General features: G+C 38.8%; 1 protein-coding gene across 1 annotated transcript in view; it reads left to right on the top strand.

Moving 5' to 3' along the window:
* Nucleotides 1–838: 838 nt before the first annotated feature.
* Nucleotides 839–19,892, top strand: part of LOC126175682 (nucleolar GTP-binding protein 1) — a 58,689-nt gene continuing 39,635 nt past the window's right edge. Inside the window, exons 1-4 of the mRNA XM_049922612.1 lie at nt 839–1,019; nt 1,112–1,282; nt 17,108–17,211; nt 19,408–19,491. Of these exons, the coding sequence (XP_049778569.1) occupies nt 972–1,019; nt 1,112–1,282; nt 17,108–17,211; nt 19,408–19,491 (407 nt within the window). The 5' untranslated portion in view covers nt 839–971. The remainder of the gene's footprint in view (nt 1,020–1,111; nt 1,283–17,107; nt 17,212–19,407; nt 19,492–19,892) is intronic.

Here is a 19,892-nt window from a genome sequence, read left to right as displayed (position 1 = left end):
GCCATTGGATATTCAAGGGCCATTGAATGGCATGTCATAAATTACGATTGTGTACCCATTTCTATTTCTCAGATTATAGCGTCATCTGTGGCGAAATAAAGAAAATGCTTGAGACGAAATTATGTATATTTTGCTGTAGTATCGCAATTTGCAATAAAAAACGGGGGTTACCGTTGAAGACTTCCTGGTTGCTCACCACCCCGCGGGGGACGGGGTGAGGGTCGAGTGTGGTAAAGTTGAAGGCCCCCCCACCCCTCCCCCCCCAGAGACAAAAAAAATTGGAATTATAACTTTTACTGATCCGATATTTCAATATCTTCATTTTAAATGAACACACTGTATATCACATTGTTATTATTGTATTTTCAGAAGCTGCGAAAGTGTATTTACAGCCCACTGTTTCAAGTTCTTTTGCAATAAGAAAATAAAAACACACTGAAATCGATGATGTACAACAGCAATTATTCCACGAGAACTGCGGTAGGATGTGATATTTCGAGATATAGCCACCAGGGAACAGTCAAAAGGTGACATTCAGAGGTAGGGAGAAGACTAGTTGCGAAACGAAGTACACTCGAGTTGGGACTTCTTGTGGCGTGAAGGAAGTTGCGTTTCTTGAGTGATACCCCTGAAAACAGGTTGCTCCCACAAGCAACTGTGTCACTTTAATTACGTTTGTGAACCCGGCTAATTCAGGTCTGCGGAATCCTGGTTTAAAAGCACTATAGTTTTGAAATTTTTGCTTGCGCAATGTTCATTCAGATATCTGTGGAAAAAGTTCTTTGCATGAGGTCTGGTTTTGCAATCGCAGTGGCATGTTTTTGCTGCACAGACTACAGACTTTGCTGCTAATGTGTTCTTAAGGGTGGGGGAATGAGTGGAACATGTGGTGAAGTGTAATGTGGTGGAATCTGTAGATAAAAAATAAACTTTCGGTAGTTATCGGAACTGTTGTCCAAAAATCTGTAAACATGGCGATGTATAATTTTAAAAAGATTGCTGTCGTACCGCCAGCAAAGGTAAAATATACTTTTAATTGGTGCAATGTCAAAAATGATAACTTGTTTACGTCGAAACACAAAGTGAAATATACTACTGTTTTGCATTTTAGGATTTTATAGATATTACCCTCTCAAAAACACAACGGAAGACGCCAACTGTTATTCACAAGAACTACAAAATATCAAGAATAAGGCAGTTTTATATGCGCAAGGTGAAATTCACACAACAGAATTTCCACGATAGGCTCTCAGAGATTATACAGGACTTTCCGAAACTTGACGTAAGTTTTTTTCCTTTTGCTTTATTTTAGATTACAGAGTGAGACGAACTGAATAAAAATTTTTGACTTTTAATTTAAGACAACAAACATGCCTGAATGATTCCTAGTATTTAAGATTCAATGACTGTGTGTGTTTGCATATGTAGGTTGAAGGAAAAAAAATTTGAACACTGTAGTGTTTGTCACAGCTTTTCGAATTGAAATTATTTGGACGACACTTAAAATTTCTCTTAAAAGTTTAGTGTCAAGTGCCTCGCTCGATTTTGTTTTAGTCTACATTTTAATTCCATTTAATTTATTATTATTATTAAGCTTGTTCGTCTACACGTTTTAGTTTTGTGAAGTATTGTACAGATATTTAATGTGTCCCTTTCGTTAATGGTTGCTTGCCCAGTGTTGCGACACATTTACATGTTGCACATTTAATAAGAGATGTTTCAGTGAAAGTTGGTTTTTCAAGTCAGACTGTTAGCAAGTTCATGGGTGGTTTTCAGATGGAAGGTATAAAGTTGAATACTCTGTGAATTAATTTGGATAATTCGTTTATTATCAGTTCAAGGGCAGTCTCATGTTCCAGACAATACATTTGCATGAAATCTGTCTATAGAACTTTGCTCTCCCCACCTTCAAATGGCTGTATTGGACCACATGATGTCACACAGTGTGAGGGCACCACACTGCAGTTTGATACCTGCAGTGGTGATTGAAATTTGCAATGGTTTACCAACCACAATCCCGTGTGTCCTGATTTTGAATGTTATGTCTGTGGTCCACTTCAGCCAAATGTCAGGATAGACTTGTAAGTTCCTCTGAATTTGTGCTTCATCAGTCAATAAAATATTAAATCCTTACAAGGAAAGAGTCTCGCACCTGTTGGATTGTTTTGACCCATCTTCAGATTTGTTTTTCTCTTAAACTCATCTTGGAGATGCTGTATAATTTGAAAGATGCAGGTTTTCCTATGAGTTTGCTCTTTTAGTATCATATGTACATTTTCTTTGATTAAATTACTCTCTAATGAACTGAGTACCTTCAAATTTCTAACTTATCCTGCAATTCTTTTGACTGGGATGTTGATGTTTTCTTACTTCTCTTATGCTCAAATTTCTATTTCTTTTCGCGTAATGTATTCAGCATGCTTCATGATATATGTGGTTTTGAAACAGTAACTTGAGTGTGACTGTGTTTACCAGGTTTCTTACATTTTAACCTTCTGTTTCAAATCTCATAGCAATTTGAGAAAAATGTGAGGGTCCTACATTCTCAGGAAGGCCCAAGTCGGGTCATTGTCACGCAAACTGCAACAAGGATCTTAATTGGGGCTGCTTTTCTGATTCATGGTGATGTGCAAACAATGGGGCTGTCGTATCTCCAGGACCTGTGGGATGATCTGTAGCTTATTCTTTTACAACTGTGTGTATGGTATCCTTATATGCTGTTGCCTGATTTATAGTCCCAACCACATAACCCAAGTGGGCCCCTACTAGGGATTGCCACTTTACTTTATACACTGCCATTGATATTGCAATCATTGTTGTATGCACATCATTCTTGTACAATAATTGAGTACTTTTTATTTTTCCAAAGCGTAATGTAAATGTTCAACACATTTTCCCACTAGTTTTGGCCAAGTTGACAAATGAAAGTCAGCAGATCAAATATTGCCTCAGTGAAGAGTATTACCGTATATTACATTATATGTATGGTGAGAGTATGTGTGGGTGCCTGTTTGGTTGTGATGTGTGTTTTTCGGGATTACAGAAGCGTCTGATTCCACCTGTCTGCTTTTACCCCTGATGTCATCAGTATGGCGGAAATGACCATTCTCAGCGTGTCCAATATGGTGACAATGATGTCATTACATAAACATGCCAACAGACATGAAAATACATATAAATTCGACAATAACATCTCCCTCCAAATATATAATCTAACTAAATATAAACATATAAAAACTCACACATGATCCCAAACCACACAAAACGATGAAAAACCACACAAAATTCCCACATTCCACTACACCCACAAAATCCAGAGGAAATGGTCACTTCCTTTCACCTGCATACCACAACTGCAATTGTCAATACCTCAAAGTAAAAACCTACAACTACAAAAATTAGAACTGGATCACAAAACCAACATTTAAAACAACAAAACTTAGAATTGAACACTTCACTTGACCTATATAGGTCAACAATAGCTGATGATACCAAAACACATACATATACAATGATAAAAATTGGAATCAGACACTTCCGTTAACCTACGTAGATCAACTACAGCTGACGATACCAAAACACATACATCTTCAATGACAAAAATTGGAATCTGTTACTTCCCTTGACCACAGCTGACAGCAACAAAAAACAAACACCTACACTTGCAAGATATAGAACCAAACCCACAACACATCAAAAACCCCACAAAACATCACAACTCGTGAAAAGTAGACCCATAAAAAACGACTACTTACCACAAACAAATTCCAGTGCTACACACTAGGTTAGCACTCCAGTCTCTCTCTCTCTCTCTCTCTCTCTCTCTCTCTCTCTCACACACACACACACACACACACACACACACACACACACACACAAAGCCAAAAGAACTCCCCAACCTCCCCCCCCCCCCCCCCACACACACACACACACAAAACAGATCCTCTGCAACATAATCATTAAACAGCATCCCCCCCCCCCCACCCAATCCACCTACATTCACCACCATTCCCTGCTCTCCACACATACAAAAACCCCTCAAATAACCACCCTTGGCCTGTACATCTTACTCACTCAAAAAAATGTGAAAAGTACAATACTCATCTAAATGAGATTGCAGGTTAGAAGAGCACCTCTTTCCCCTCCCCATGACTGATTTTACTGCCCCCCCCCTGCAAAACCCTCTATTATATTGGTACATGCCCCAATTTCATAATTTTTGAACTCTAAACTATGAGTAACAACTAAATGATCATAACCCCTCTTTCCTAACTCCCTATCCAACGAAAAAGCATCTGACACTATAGTACTCCCCTTCTCCATATACTCTTCAATTAACCCCACCAATTCCCTCTTAGTACGTCCTTCTAAAACCCTGAAAATACAATCTACATACCCACCTCCCAAAATAACGGACACCCATAAACCAGCCAGAGACTTTCCCCTCCCATACTTTCTCCTCCCAAACTGAGATTCATCCATCGCGACCATCAGCCCCGGCCCTCCCAACTTACCCCTATACTTCACATATTCCAAACACACGTCCCTACAAAAAGAAAACAAGTCTAAAACCGTCCTCTCACTCACTCCAGTCTCATGTGTGCAAAAACTGATGGAGGACATATAACAAAAATAATAAGTCATCAAAGCAATCACACTCATGGCCCGAACCAGGTACCGTGTCTGATGGAGTGCCAAAGGCTATCCTTTCGGCTCTACCATATATAACAGACCCTGATGTGAGATGCCGGAACTCTCGCCAATCTCATGTTTTCCCTGCATACGCTACCATTTCACAATTTCTGGAGTCTGAACATCTGGAGAAACTTGATGAGATACATCATATCCTCGCTCATCCCCATGCGTAACCTAGAGCTATGGTATCTCATAATCTTATCAATACCTAACAGAAGAAGAAACTCAATAACACAATAAAATAGTGTCTCACTGCACAGCAAACGAATAACACCTATCGACAATGCAATCACATAAAAAAAAAAATTAATCAATAACTCACTGAAACCGATTTCAATTCTTCAGTCACAAAAAAAAAAAAAATATTGCACACTGCTGTCACCAAAGCTCAAATACCCTTACGTCACTGGTCAAAGCAGGAGGGTGGGATTGGGTGCCTGTGTTTACCTGTACTTTTGTAATAAAAAGTGCAAGAGTGAATATGATCAGCTGTTACATGTTTCTATGCACCAAATATCTGTCTGCTATAGGTGAGTGGTTTTCTGTAAAGTATATTATGTTAGCTACATAATTTCAACAATACGGTTTGGTTTAAATTTTATAACTACAGTTCAGAGCAAGCCTAGATGAATAAGGTTAGTTTCTCAGAGAGGTATGACTAAATTCTCTAGAAAACTGATATCTGCATAAATATGTATATAAAGCACTCAGGTGTGATATATTTCAATTTAATACGATGTCAGGTTTTAGCTGTCGACAATTTTCCACTATACGTGTGTATTTAGTGTGCAAGTTCCAAAGATGTAGGGACATAAATTGTGATGTATTTGCTTGCCTCATTGATTATCAGAAGGCATTTGATTGTGTGAAGCATGAACAAATGATAGAAGCACTAAAGGAAACAGGAATTGATGGGAAAGATCTAAGAATAATAGCCAATTTATACAGGAACCAATCTGCAGTCATGAGAATAGATAAAGACCACTCAGAACAAGTGAGAATACGGCAGGGCGTCAGGCAGGACTGTATAATATCACCGATACTCTTTAACCTGTATTCAGAATACGCATTCAAAGAAGCCTTACTTGATGTGGAAGAAGGAATCTCAGTGAATGTGGTCACACTCAACAATTTTCGTTATGCAGATGACACCGTGGTGTTTGCTTATACAATGGAAGGGCAGCAGAAGCTGATAAACAAAATTTTTAAGACAAGCGAGAAATATGGCTTGGTCATCAGCACAAACAAAACAATTTAAAATAAAATTTATGATCATCAGCAGGAAGAACATTCGAGGTGTGAATCTGTGCATTGGTGGCACAAGCATAGAGCAAGTTTCACAGTACCCGTATCTGGGCACCATTGTTAACGATGTGTGGGACAACTTGCAGGAGATAGTGTTGCATCGGAAAGGCAAGGAGCACTTTCAGCTCGATGAGCTCGGCCTTCAATCTTACCATGAACACAAAAATGCGGCTTCTCAGGTGCTATGTGTACTCAGTTCTCTTACATGTTGTGGAAACATGGGCCCTTACAAAGGCAACCACTGCCTTTGGCTGTACAGAAGAATGTTGAGAATATCATGCACTCAAAAAGTGACAAACGTCGAGGTTCTGCGTTGAGTTAATAAAAGCCGAGAGCTGATCAGCATCATGAAGTGTCGCAAACTACAATACCTTGGCAACTTCATGAGGAATCAAAAAAGATATGAACTACTTCAATGTATCCTACAAGGAAAAATCGAGGGAAAGAGACCTCCGGGATGAAGAAGAATATCCTGGCTCAACAACCTTAGATCTTGGTTTAGTATTAGCTCTGAAGAACTGTTACGCATTGCAACTGATAAAGACAGAATAGCCATGTTGATCGCCAATGTCTGAAGCGGACAGGCACACTAAGAACACCACCACCCTTGTACCTTGCAGTGTGTGTACATTTCATTACAACAATCGTGCATAACACATTCTATAAACACAAAAAAATTAGAAGCATTGAGAACACAATACTGACAAACAAGTATTGACTAATCTTACTTACTTTGAAGACATTGTTTCTCAGTATCCATAATTAACCTCTTATCAGCAGGAAATTGACACAGGGGATGGGAAATTTTACTTAATGAAATCATACCAGCATTAAAAGTGACTTTCAAAATGGAAAGTGTCTCAAATGGATCATGGAATAAATCACACTGCAAACAATTTTAATTGATTCCATTACCATTTTGAGTGTTAAAGGTAGTTCAAGCAAATGGAAATTTTTAAATGTGAGTGCTACATCTTTGGTTGAACTAAACGAGTAAATCACACAATATGATTTTTTAAAGAAATGGTTGGTGAAGATACTTTATGGAAGACAATGATCTCACAGATGAATATTCATAACACAATTTTGCTCACAGTTCTGGTGTGCTGGGCAGCCTGGATGTGGTTTTTAGCCAGTTTACCTCATCCCATTGTCTGGTGCTCACATTTTGCTTCAGATATAGACTGTGCAAACATGTAGAAAGCAATCTCACATTTGCAAATAGAGTTTATTCTAGGCACAAACAGATGGGTACACTAGTTCCATCTTGAGGTGAATAGGAGACTGATCGTTGCATCCAGTGAGTGGTCTGGACCTGCATTTCTCAACCTTTCCTTCCTTTGGGCCACAGCAGAGTGCATTATGCGCACACTTACATTTGATTTGTTTTCGTAGACACAAAAAAGCAAAAACATTAAATACAAACAACACATTTTATTATTATTATGTTTATAATCGTGTATAATGATAAAGCTTCTTGCAAATCAGGCTACTCCAAGAAACGAGTTGATGGTCAATTTTTTACTCCCCTTCTCCATATACTCTTCAATTAACCCCACCAATTCCCTCTTAGTACGTCCTTCTAAAACCCTGAACATACAATCTGCATACCCACCTCCCAAAATAACGGACCCCCACACCCATAAACCAGCCAGAGACTTTCCCCTCCCATACTTTCTCTTCCCAAACTGAGATTCATCCATCGCGACCATCAGCCCCGGCCCTCCCAACTTCTGGATATTTTATCTGTGGAAGATGAGAACACACACAAAGTCTCATGGCACACCAGTGTGTTGTGATATGGTGGTTGAGAAACAGTGGTCTAGACACTAAATGGTACATTGTATTGGGAAAGGTCTGTTCAATCAGATATTTGTGGTGTTTGATAATTGAATGTTTTGTGGAATTTCGTTGGGAAATCTAACCAAAATACAATACTTGGACAGAAACAGCATTTACTGCTTGTCTGAGCAAAGTGAGTGAATGAATGTAGACTATTCCTGTCTGTACTAACTGTAAATACCCCTGGGGGGATGTATGTGACTAAGTATTAACGCAGGCAGAGCAAACTTCTAAGTGCATACCCTGGGGCCTGGCCTACTCGGGCTACTGACTATTTCAGCTAAGTTCCGTGAACTCTAACTTCTTAGTGCTCTTAAAAAGTCCAAACCCTAGGCCTGTCTCCTTAGAGGATCTCTCTTGGGATGACAGTGAATTCTTCATTGACTTGTGGGTGGTGTGCCGCTGTCCTATATTCTCCTGTGGCAGCTGTGCCCTTCCGCCCAGCTGCCCCCCCAGTGGCATGTGTGGTCAAACCAACGGTGGCCTTAGACGAGTTCCGTGTTGGCATCTGGCCGATTCGTAGCCAGCTACCTTCCTGTGGTGGCACATTTGTATTCTCAATCAGAAACTGCTTGCCCTGCCTCCTGCTCTTTTTTCATTCTGGTGTTTCATTATTCATATACCTTCTTTCACTCAAATAAAAATTTTCGAGGGAGTGTCCTCAGTGACTACAAATTTTTAGAAAAGTTTTATTTGGTTATTTTTAAAATAAGTTCTGTTACAATGGTGACAAAAAGAAGTACATAATCGCTTTACGATTCAGTTTCCTGGAAGAGAGAGACATCCACTTTACTATAAATGTATACTTTCTCTCATGATTACAATTCTGTTTCCTGGAAGGATGAGTATATGCTTTATTTACAATTGTATTGACAATGATTTTACTCTTCCTATCATGACTGTATATCTGCTTTTACCATTTATTAGTTTTGCTACAAAATTTAAAGGTTGTGTTTTATCCTCACCTCTCAAATATCTTGCATCACTTTGCACATGCCTAGCAGATATTTTCCCACAATAAACGTCACACACTGCTTGAATGCAGTGCTCTCTACAACACTTATGCTATTTACAAAGACAATATATAATAACTGTAATCGCTATGCCAGAGCTCATGGTACTTCTCTCGGTCTCTGTTCAATTTATCAAATTTCTGTCCAATAACTTTAGTTTCTACGTGCAGTCCTTTGGAACTTTTCAGACTGATTGCAGCATCTTAGCTTCACACATTTCATGGTCAAGTATAAATATGTCAAACAATGGAAAATCCAGGATGGAATGTAACAGTATATGAAAAAGGAAAGTTGCCACTCACCATATAGCAGAGATGCTGAGTCGACTCTGCTATATGGTGCGTGACAACTTTCCTTTTCATAGTATAAATACTTCCTTACAGACTCTGAGTTTTTTTTTTTTCCCCCTGTAGTTGCACACTGTTAGGCTTCACATATTTCTGTTTTGCATCACCAGTTGACAGTATCTCCTTTTCATGGGCAATGTGTATAAAGAAATGCCTCCGATCTGTCCACTTCCAACAGCAACGTTAGTATTCTGTACAGGTTATTTACACCGTCTTTGATTAATGGAATATTTAACACACAACTTTAGATGTTCCCGGCAATGAAAATATCCTGGTGAATAATTCTGCTCAGTTGGTAACAGCTATCTAGCGTAAGGGTGACAGGGAACCTTTCATCCTTGATGTCATCCTTGATCGGTTCTAAGTACTTTACAATCTGAACTGGATTGATCAGATAAGGGTTTAGAATACCTTTCTGTGTATTTACTGTTGCTGATATTAAAGTGTCTTATTCCCATTCTACTTCATTGAAAATTTCGGTAAGTTGTATAAGCTGTTTATTAACAGTGTTAAATTTTTTTTTTCTCTCGGCAACCATCTGTTGTCGCTGCTTTCATGTTCTGCTGTGTCAGCTCAGTTGTTTCACTCGGTCCATTAAAATTTCTTCATTTTTTTCTGTGGAGGTAACAATTCGATTAAGACCAGTTAAGGTTGCTTTAAATGTTGCCACGTGCTCCTTTTTAAGTCTGAACAACTGTTTCCATTCCCCTTCTACTACATGTGCCTTCATCTTGAATTAAGTGGTGTCATCCTCATCTAATGTTCTGAACAATATTTTAGTTCCTTCTCTCACAAAGTTTAAACATACATCGTGCCAGTTGGCACCTTGTTCTTTTTCTATTTTTCCTACATTCAGATGTGATACCTGTTCCACTCTTCTACGTTCTGCTGCTCTCATATTCAGCACCACCAGTCTTCCTTTACAGAGTTAGGTTGCTTGTCTCACAAGAATCTGTGTGTGCTGAATGTGTGCTGAAATTTCTCCTGCTGCTCTAGCAAATTGAAATAACTCGCTGTTCTCCAAGCAGCACTGTAAATTTTAACTTTGCCTATACTGTCATAATACAGTCCAGTTGATTAATGAAATTTCATTGTCTGTGTGAATGGCAATATCTGGAATTAGAAAAATTTCTTCAGTCTGTTAGCATGAAGCTTAAGATACTTCCACTTCAGGCACTTCATAATGTTGGGCTCCTTCATTCATGTTACTGTGTACTATCCTCTCTGTTGTTTTGTAGTTAACATGATTTGCCATATTGTATGCTTTCATCAAACAACAGAACTTTAATACCAAAACAGAATTGTGTAGGATTCTGTGTTTTATGATAATATTCCTTGTTTTGCATTACACATTCTGTTCTCTCTCACATTGGTGCATCTCTTGCATGCACTCCTTCAGTTCTACCACATAATGATCAAAATTATACATCAGTCCAGCTGGATCTTTTTGTAGTATCCCAGGAATGTCACGCAGTCTTCCAAAGAATAGTTGACGTGGCATGTATCCTGTTGTAGTGTGTGGTATCATATTGTACACAAAAACCACATACAGAACCCAACTGTCCCAGTCTGATTGCTTTGTATTTACATAATGTTGTAACATCTCTGTTAATGTTCAATGCGACCCCTCTAATGCTTCTTTTGTTTGAAGGATGGTAGCTGTCAGTCTTGTATTTTCTAAGTCTACAACAATTTGCATATTCTTTTTATGACTTTGCTTATAAAACTGCTTCCAGTGTCACTTAACAGTGCTGACAATATTTTGTATGTTACCGTAATTCTCTTGACTTGCACCTGCACTGATGTGCTGTTAAATAGGTTCAGCTGCCCTAAACTTGGTCTGCGCATCCTGAAACGTATTAATTTATTTGTTACCTTGGCTCATCTGGTTCAAAGAACCTACTCAATAAATGTCACACCTCTCAAATACGTGTTCAGGAGAATTTCTGATCTTTAAAGGCATCTTTATATGGTTCTTAGTGAGTTTATTCTTCTGACACCTCTCACATTCCTAGTTATATTTCTCTATATCCTCTTTCATACTGCTCCATACTTAGTGCCATTTTATTTGTTCATAGGTTCTCTCTATGGCTTGGTGGCCTCCCACTGGAGGGTTGCAATACTGTTTCAATATTCCAGCTTTTTTGTGCAGAGTTTTTCTCCCACCGATTTCACGTCAGCTGTCTCCCGTTGTGGGTCCTTGGTGTTAGGACCTGCCACGTGTTTTCACATGTTACAGTTTCACTGTCTTTGCTTGGTTAACACCTCTGTCTCAGTCGTACTGCACTGTCTTTCTGTTTTATTCAGTGCCCTCAAGGTGTACAGGACAGGTAGGTCGCTTCTGATGTTTCCTTTTACCTAAGACGGCCCCAATAGGAATCTGACTGGCATCTGCGGTAATTATGAAGCCCTTTTCAGAGTATGGGTACAGTAGTATTGGTGGACTGATCTGCTTCTCTTTCAGATCCAGAGCTTCTAACTCCTGGCCAACAGGACTCTTAGTGCACACTGCTTTTTACAAAAATTCACATTTGTCATCTTGTACCTTTAGATTGCCATTCAAACACTTCTATCAGCTGCACATTATGTTCCTCGAAGGAGATGCCAAATATCATGTCATCCAAGTAAATGAAAAGGTAGACTCCTTGTAGCCCTGTCAAAATGGTATTCTTCAATTTCCGAAATGTACTTGAAGATGTTTTAAGGCACATCAGAATTCTTTTGTAATTGTAATGGCCCATATGGCATACTGAAAGCCATCTTTTCTTGATCTTTTTCATCTAATAAGACCTAGTAAAAGCCTTTTGCTAAAGTGAAGGTTCAGGAGTATTTTGCCTTTCAAAGATCAAGAATTTTGTCTATCCTCAGCAGTGGATAAACTGAGTTTAGAGGGATGTCATTTAGTTGCCTGTGGTCAGCAACTGTTTGCCATTTTTACTTTCCAGTGCCATCAATTGCTTTTGGAAGCGTTATCAATGGAGAGTTCCAACCAATTTCCTTTGGCACAGTGACGTCATCCTCTTACATTTTTCTTTAATATCTTGTTGCAACTCCTCTTTATGTGCTTGCTGTAGTGTGTGTAGTCACAAACTAATTATTCTGCCTTCCATTTCCGGTAGCAGGTTGACATCGTACCCACCATTATACATAGTTCAATAAAAATTGTGGTTTCTTCCACATTGAAAATGCCTCACAAGGATAATTTTTTAGCTTGCTTATTTGTGCTTCAGCTGTGTCCTATCTTTACCAATGTAACTCCCTCTGAATGATTCCCACTCCAGTTTTGCCTCTATCAGCCATAAAAATTCTACTGACACATTCTTATTTATAGTGTTCTGTATTCGTTATGCGGTTTCCTGCTGGTAATTTCACCACATGCTCATTTATCTCCTGTTTCTGAATGATAGAGGCTATCATTCCATTCTCCTCCATTCTTAATGTATCTGCACACCCCTAGTTTTCGAATTCATACTATTTTTTTCAGTTTGTTCAGCTACTGTCTGGTGATAGGGATTGCCTGGTTGTACTGTAAGTTGACAGTTTTCTCTCTCTCTCTCTCTCTCTCTCTCTCTCTCTCTCTCTCTCTTTCTTTCTCTCTCTTGACTTCCACTTTTCTATATGCATTTTGCTTCATGCACAAAACTATATGAAATAACCTTCTCTTTCCTGTGCATGCTCTATGTGGAGCTCACTCTCTTGCTCTGTCTTTGTTCCTCTAGAGCCTTTTGTGCAGTGTCTGCCTATTCCAAAATGTCCTCTTTTCTATACATGCATGTGCGTAGCTCATACTCTTTCTTTTGTCCTACCCCTGATGGCATAATTGATTATGACTTGATTTTCCTTAAAGAAGTCTCTCCCCACCAGCCTGTCAAATGCCAGATCCTCCTCTTCCCAGATTACGTGGTAGCAATGCCTCACTTACATTCTACTTCTCGTCCACAATTTGAAGGATGTAGCTGTTTCTGTCTTTGTAACTCTCACAGCAGCTTTGCTCTTTTTCTGCCTGGTCCTAGTGGCATCACCATGTATGACCAGCCCAAAATGTGGCTGAGGCTGTAGTGATTTGAGAATTTCGGTATAAATTCTAGAACCACTCGGCCTTCTGCCGTCTCGAACACGATATTTTAAATGAGAGTGTGGAATGGTAGAATCCTGCCTACTACGCATCACATGTCTTGTGTGTGTGCGTGTGTGTGTGTGTGTGTGTGTGTGGGAAGTTTTAGTGAAAGTGTAAGGAAGAACCATGGAGCTTCTATGTTATTCTGTGCTACTTGTGTCAGTGACCATTGTTATGATAACGAGAACAGTTGAGAAGGTACTCTTGAGAAAAACTTTTGTATTTAGCCTTGTTGAAGAGAAGACGTGTATTACGGTTCATGTTGAGAGTGGAAATGGCGTTTAAGCCAACTTTCTCTTATATGTAAATTAGTTTTTTTTATGTTTGGAGACAAGAGAGGCTTACGAAGCATTATATATTTATATGAAGAGTGAGATTTATAATATGTCCGTAGGTCAAATATATGTCGTTAGTTGAAGCAGATGAAATTGGTATGTCAAAATTCAGTGTCCTCTGTGATAAGATCTGCCTATGGTTGATGTTGGTCGGGAATATACTCTGAATGAAGGAGTGGTCAGCATAATTGTCCATTGTAACTCCTGATGATCACTAACTCTTTGGGGTCCATGCACAGGTCTAAGTATTGCTGAAGTTGAGATATACAGTATGGACTGTTGTAATGAATGTGAGTTGCGGAGGGAAATAGTCTTGCACTGTCTGTGCAATACAGTAGTTCGTTGGAATGCCGCCTACCGGCAAGAGTAACACTTGCGGTGGAGGCATCCTGTGTTCCCAGCAATAACAAGCAATTTTGTTATTACTGTCATTGTGCCAAGGTGTAATATACCTTCACTCTTGTGATTTAGAGAGAGCACGCGTCCATACAGTTCACAGGGCTGCTCATAGAAGCCACTTGGGTTAGCCCCATGGCGCACTCTGATGAGACACCAAAGGAACAGCATTATTTAAGCGATTGCAAATTAGTGGTCAGCGTATTCTTTATGCTGTATCATTGTTGTCCAGTAAATGTATTCAATGCTATATGCAAATTGTATCTTATGTATTTCTCTGCAAAATATTGTGTTCCATATATCGTGTTTGTTCTTGCTATAACAGCCTGCTACCCAGACTCTGTTGTGGTCGTAGCTGGCCTGTGAATGTCTGTGCAGCAAGTGGGCAACACCTAGGGCCAGGCCACCCCCACAGGATGTAGGTGTGCTTGCTGTTGCTGTCCAATCATTGTGTTGGTGCTGTTGCTGCAGTGGCAGTATAGTACTGGTGAACTTGTAAGGTTCCCATGGTAGTTAGGAGTCCATTGGGTTGGTCAAAAGTCAGAAATTGGATGCGGATTATGGTGTCAATTGCTTTAGACATTAAGAGTGGCAATCATGGCCAACTAGCATAGCCATAAAACTAACATGTCAAAATACACAAACCAAGCAATGGAACATAACAATGACATACTGTCAGAGTATGTATTTGAGGTGGCTTTTTATGCAAACTGCATATAGTAGAATGAAATAAGCAGTAACATGTTACCTGCAAGCAGACGAACTTAAAGAAAGAGGAGGAGAAGAGAGAAGTAAACTGTAAAGTAACATGAAGTTAACTGTTCTAATGAGTTAGTGTGTAGTATAGAACAATTTCACAAATTTTTGTGGTATGTTTTGAGATAAAGATAATTGTATTGTGTGTAACATCCACCATTCACCTATTATTGGATACTCTCTTATTACATGTAAACATTTTCTTGTGCTGCAGTTAAGCCTCACAGTGATTTTGTGTGTGTGTGTGTGTGTGTGTGTGTGTGTGTGTGTGTGTGTGTGTCAAAATAGCTAAAAATTTTATTGTACTTGTCGAACTAGTAGCAGTACGATATTCTGCTGCTAGATGTCTTGAGGACTTGTCTTAGCTACTGTAGCATAAAGTTGTGTCATCTTTGGAGCATGCAGTTGTACATTGTAGTGGTGCATGTCACAATGTGTTTCAGTGCTTCTGGGAATTGTAAAATGGATCACATGAATGAGCAATGGCTTGGCATCAAATTCTGTTTCAATCTGCAGCTGAAACCCACACTTGCTGACAGAGGCATTTAGTGAGAGTGCACCAAGTCGTGCAAGAACATTTGAGTGGTTCAAGCGCTTCAAGGAAGGCTGGGAAGGCTGAGAATCTGTGAAAGATGACAAACACTCTGGGTGACTCATGCACAACACCAGAAATATCATGAATGTGCATGAGCTGATTCACGAAGACCAAATGCAGACAATTCACTATGTTTGTAACAGACTTCGGCTGTCATATGGTACTTGTCAACAAATGCTAGCCAATGAACTGAACATGAGATGAATTGCAGCAAAGTTTGTCTCTTGCCTTTTCAGTATCAACCAGTGAAACCTCAGGATTCAGATGTGCACTGAGCTGCAACAAAGAGTGGAAGAGTGTCCAAAATTCTTATCCAGAGTAATAACTGGTGATGAATCTTGGTTATATTGGTTTTATGACCCTGAAACAAAGCAGCTGTCATCACAATAGAAAATGCAATCTTCTCAGAGGCCAAAAAAGGCTTGACAACTTTGCAGCAACATGATGTCAGTGGCGATCATTTGTTTCAACATTTGAGGAACGGTGCGTAAAGAGTTTGTTCCACTTGGTCAGACTGCTGATGGGTAGTTTTACTGCGCAGTTTTGAAGTGACTCAGGGAAAATGTTTTGTGCAAATGGCTGGAGTTGTGGAAAAAGAAAGGCTGGTTGGTTATACAGTGACAATTCACATGCACACACTTTGTTCATCGTGAAGTAGTTCCTCCAGACCTAGTCCTGTGAGACTTCCGCCTGTTCCCAAAGATGAAAATTGCCTTGAAAGGGCGACGTTTTGACCCAAGTGAAGACATCCAAGTGGAATCACAATGAGTCCTGCACACCCTTCACTCTACTGGTTTCCAGGAGTGCTTCCAAAAATGCGAACAGTACTGAGATCATTGCATACATGCCCGAGATGACGGAGGACGTCAGTACAGTTTACCAATTTTTACAGTGAAATTCTCGTATATTTTGGGTAGCGCCTATTATTATTTAATTTATCCTGTAAATTATTCTGTACATGGTAAAGATCTACTACAGATTTAAATAAATTTTGTCAAAGCTAAATAATTATGTGATATTGGTATGCATGGTTTCTAATGGTAGAAACAGGGTTCAAGTCGGTGTTTGATATAAGTAATATATATTGCGTAGTTTCTGTGATTGTCAGCTATATTGTAGCCCATTTGCAACATGTGGCATGTAATGTTCTTTGGTATCTCCTGCAAGTGGAGCTATGATCTACAGGAAAGCCGTCAGGGGGAAAGCATGGGAGTCTGCTATTTTTTGACTTGCGCAATATTTGTGTTATTCTTCACTGGTGTTAAGCAATATTTTTTGCCTTGTTATTCTTCATTGGTGATACGTAATATTTTTGTCATGGTTTGCAATAAAACTGGTGTATTTCCCATAATGCATTGGATGAGAATGGCCATTATGATAAGTACTGCCCAAAATCATTCAGTTTAGGACAATCTGCTATGATGAATATACACTTCATTTTGGATTGAAATGATTTAGTCAGTTGTAAATGGTCATTAGCTGTACATTACATCAGTTCTTTCCAGGGTGATTCTAAGTAGTTTCTTATGCATCCTCTCACATTCAGCACTGAGACATAAATGTGAGCTACATTCAGCCCACTCATTGTTTTTTTATACTGTATTAAATACTGTTGCTTTGTTGGGAGATCTATTCCAGCACCATAACATGTAAAATTTTGCAGACCCGTATCTTTATCAGTTAGTTGTTTTTGTTTTATTTTTCAGGATATTCATCCTTTTTATGCTGATCTTATGAATGTTCTCTATGACAAAGATCATTACAAATTGGCACTGGGTCAGCTGAATATGGCGCGTCATCTTATTGACAAGTAAGATTAGCTTTTATTTATAATTTCCTAGAATAACTTGTGAGGTGAGACAATTAAAAGAGTAATGAGAATAAGAAGTTAAACAAATAGAGCAGCAAAAATTTCTTTTATAGAATTACACACTAAGAGTATACTGGTATGTGCAATATAATGGAGATGCCTGATAGTCAAGCAGAAACATTAATACCAGTGCTATATTCCCACAGGTGCATCTGTCTCCCCCAACTTGTGCTTTTCACTCACCAGTGCTGTTTCTTTCTTTGCCTATTCTCTTGCACTTAATGAAAAAAGATGAGTTGGCCACACACTTTTGAATTTAAATCTGCCCTCTTATTGATGCCTGGTCTTTGTAGAAATCTAACGGATGCTCTCTTGTCAGCAAATAGGAGACACCACTGGAAAAGATAGATAGGATTTGCAACTGGTGAGTCCTCTTTTCTAAGGAGGTAATTGTCAGATGATAAAGGGGCCCTCACATGCTTAATGTTTATTGAACAATAGTACTGTCAACACATTGTCTGAAAGTGGGAGGCCAAAAAGGTACGATACTATGGCACATTATTTTTGCTTGGGGTATGTCAGTTAGAACTCTGCATTTGTAGCAAACTTGTCGGCACTTGGCAATTTGGAATTTGTGTGTATTGCAAATGCAATCACTAAATGCTGCAAAAAGAAAAACAAAGGGAAGTGACAATGGGTGAAAAAGTGGCTTGGAAGGTGTTCTACACACAGTCACACTAATAGGCTGAAAAAACCATGACCATACTACATGATGCTAAGAGAACTTGCAGCATTTTCTGAGTCTGTTCATATACTTGTCAGATTTCACTTTCCACAATGCTGGAAGTGATCAGTAAACCCGAAGAAAGTAAGATACACCATTGTAGAGGGTGGGTGAGTGGTTGGGTAAGTAGGTAGGCAGGTAGGTATTTATTTCTGCTATAAATAATTGAGGCTTCTGAAATGAACAAAGAAGCAGTGGTAGTGCCATTTCCCTGCACTTAAAGGATTTAGTGAATGTTTCTATACCCAATTACTGAAGATCTATTAAATATGTAATCAAACTACTCACCTAAATGCACTTCAACAGATGATTTCGTTCATCTGTCTTTCATGATGTATTAATATTCATACCAGTTGTTCATGTCCGTATATCATGAAGTCTCGACAGGAAGTATCTCTTATCGCAGGATACCACCTTTGCAAAGTACAGTGTATGGAGTGAGCGTAAATATTTTTAAAGCTCTGCACTCACCTTCAATATATTGCATGAACTGCTCTTTGCTAGTCAGTATTATTGTGCAGTACTGAGTATTGTACAATAAATATTGAGTGTATGAGAGGTCCCTTCATGGCCTATTGTAAAGGTCACTTCCTTCCATCCATGTAATTAGAATTACATAAGTCACAGTTAAATAGTTGGCTTTATTTTATCTGTCAAGCGTTTTCACTATGATCATTTAATAGTGTACTTATGGGTTTTATGCCAAGTTGTTGTTTCCATTTCATGCATAAGATGGAAACACCAACTCGACATCACCCTAAAGCACACTGTTACTTGTCTTCATTGGTTTTAGCTTGCTGTTTGCCACTTGTGATGATTGTTCTTCCCATACTCATTATTTTCCCTTCTTGTCAGTTAGAGGAAAGTATGCAGGGGAGATTTGCTTCCACCAAAATACCCATCAAAATGTCTGTATTGCCGCTTTGGTAAAATCATATCCCCTAATTCCTCTAGGCCTTGGCACTCAAAACTTCCTTGTACCCACACTTATGATTTTTTTTAATTTTTTAATTTTTTGGATGTTAAGGAGAGTCACCCCCCCGCCCCCCCCTCTGTAGTTTATTTCTTCTCTGCACTTGATGAGTTCCATTACTCGCTCTCCATTAACATGTTGCATGCACTCATCATCCCCCCTCACTCATTGTCATATGTGAATTGTAGGCGATACGTGTTTGAAGATGTATTATCTACAGGGTTTGAACATACTTATTTTGTTTAGAATATGAAAATTTTTTTTAGTTTGTTTGGTTCCTTTGAAAGTGGTGAATTTCAATCAGTTTTAGATGGTTTCGAACATTGTGGGTTAGTAAATGTATGCTAATAGGCTTCCAAACAAATGCTTTAATTTTTCGTTTTTATGTAACTACTTGGATGCCTGCATTCAGTACAAAAGTTTTTGTTTTTTTTTCCAGCGTTGCAAAGGATTATGTACGCCTGCTGAAATTTGGTGACTCGCTATACAGATGTAAGCAACTGAAACGTGCAGCATTGGGACGGTAAGGCTTATGAATTTTTACAATTTTTACCATTTTCAAGAGCAATAAGTTCAATGTTCTCCTGTGAGCTAGAGAGAGGTATGTCATACAAAATAACAGTAGATTCCTACTTGAAATTTAAAAAGTTACAATATTACAGTATAAGTAACAAGTGGGCTTGGTGTCAAGAGTTGTTGCTCTGTATCACACAAAATTGGAACCGTAGTAACATTTATATGTAAATATTTTCAAATATCTCTTTTTATATTCTGACTGATGCAACTTTGTTGATGTCTAGCATACTGGTTGTGCAGAGGCACTGTAGTGGTATACTGTCTTCTTTCGTATGCAGTTGAACTGAACCTTTCAATATTGGATCTTGGCTTCATCTCGTAACTTAATGATTTGGCATTTGCAAACAG

The sequence above is a fragment of the Schistocerca cancellata genome, chromosome 3 (genome assembly GCF_023864275.1).
Source record: "Schistocerca cancellata isolate TAMUIC-IGC-003103 chromosome 3, iqSchCanc2.1, whole genome shotgun sequence".
Lineage (NCBI taxonomy): Eukaryota > Metazoa > Arthropoda > Insecta > Orthoptera > Acrididae > Schistocerca > Schistocerca cancellata.
The sequence above is the reverse complement of the archived record's forward strand: the minus strand, read 5'-3'. Positions and strand labels throughout refer to the sequence as shown.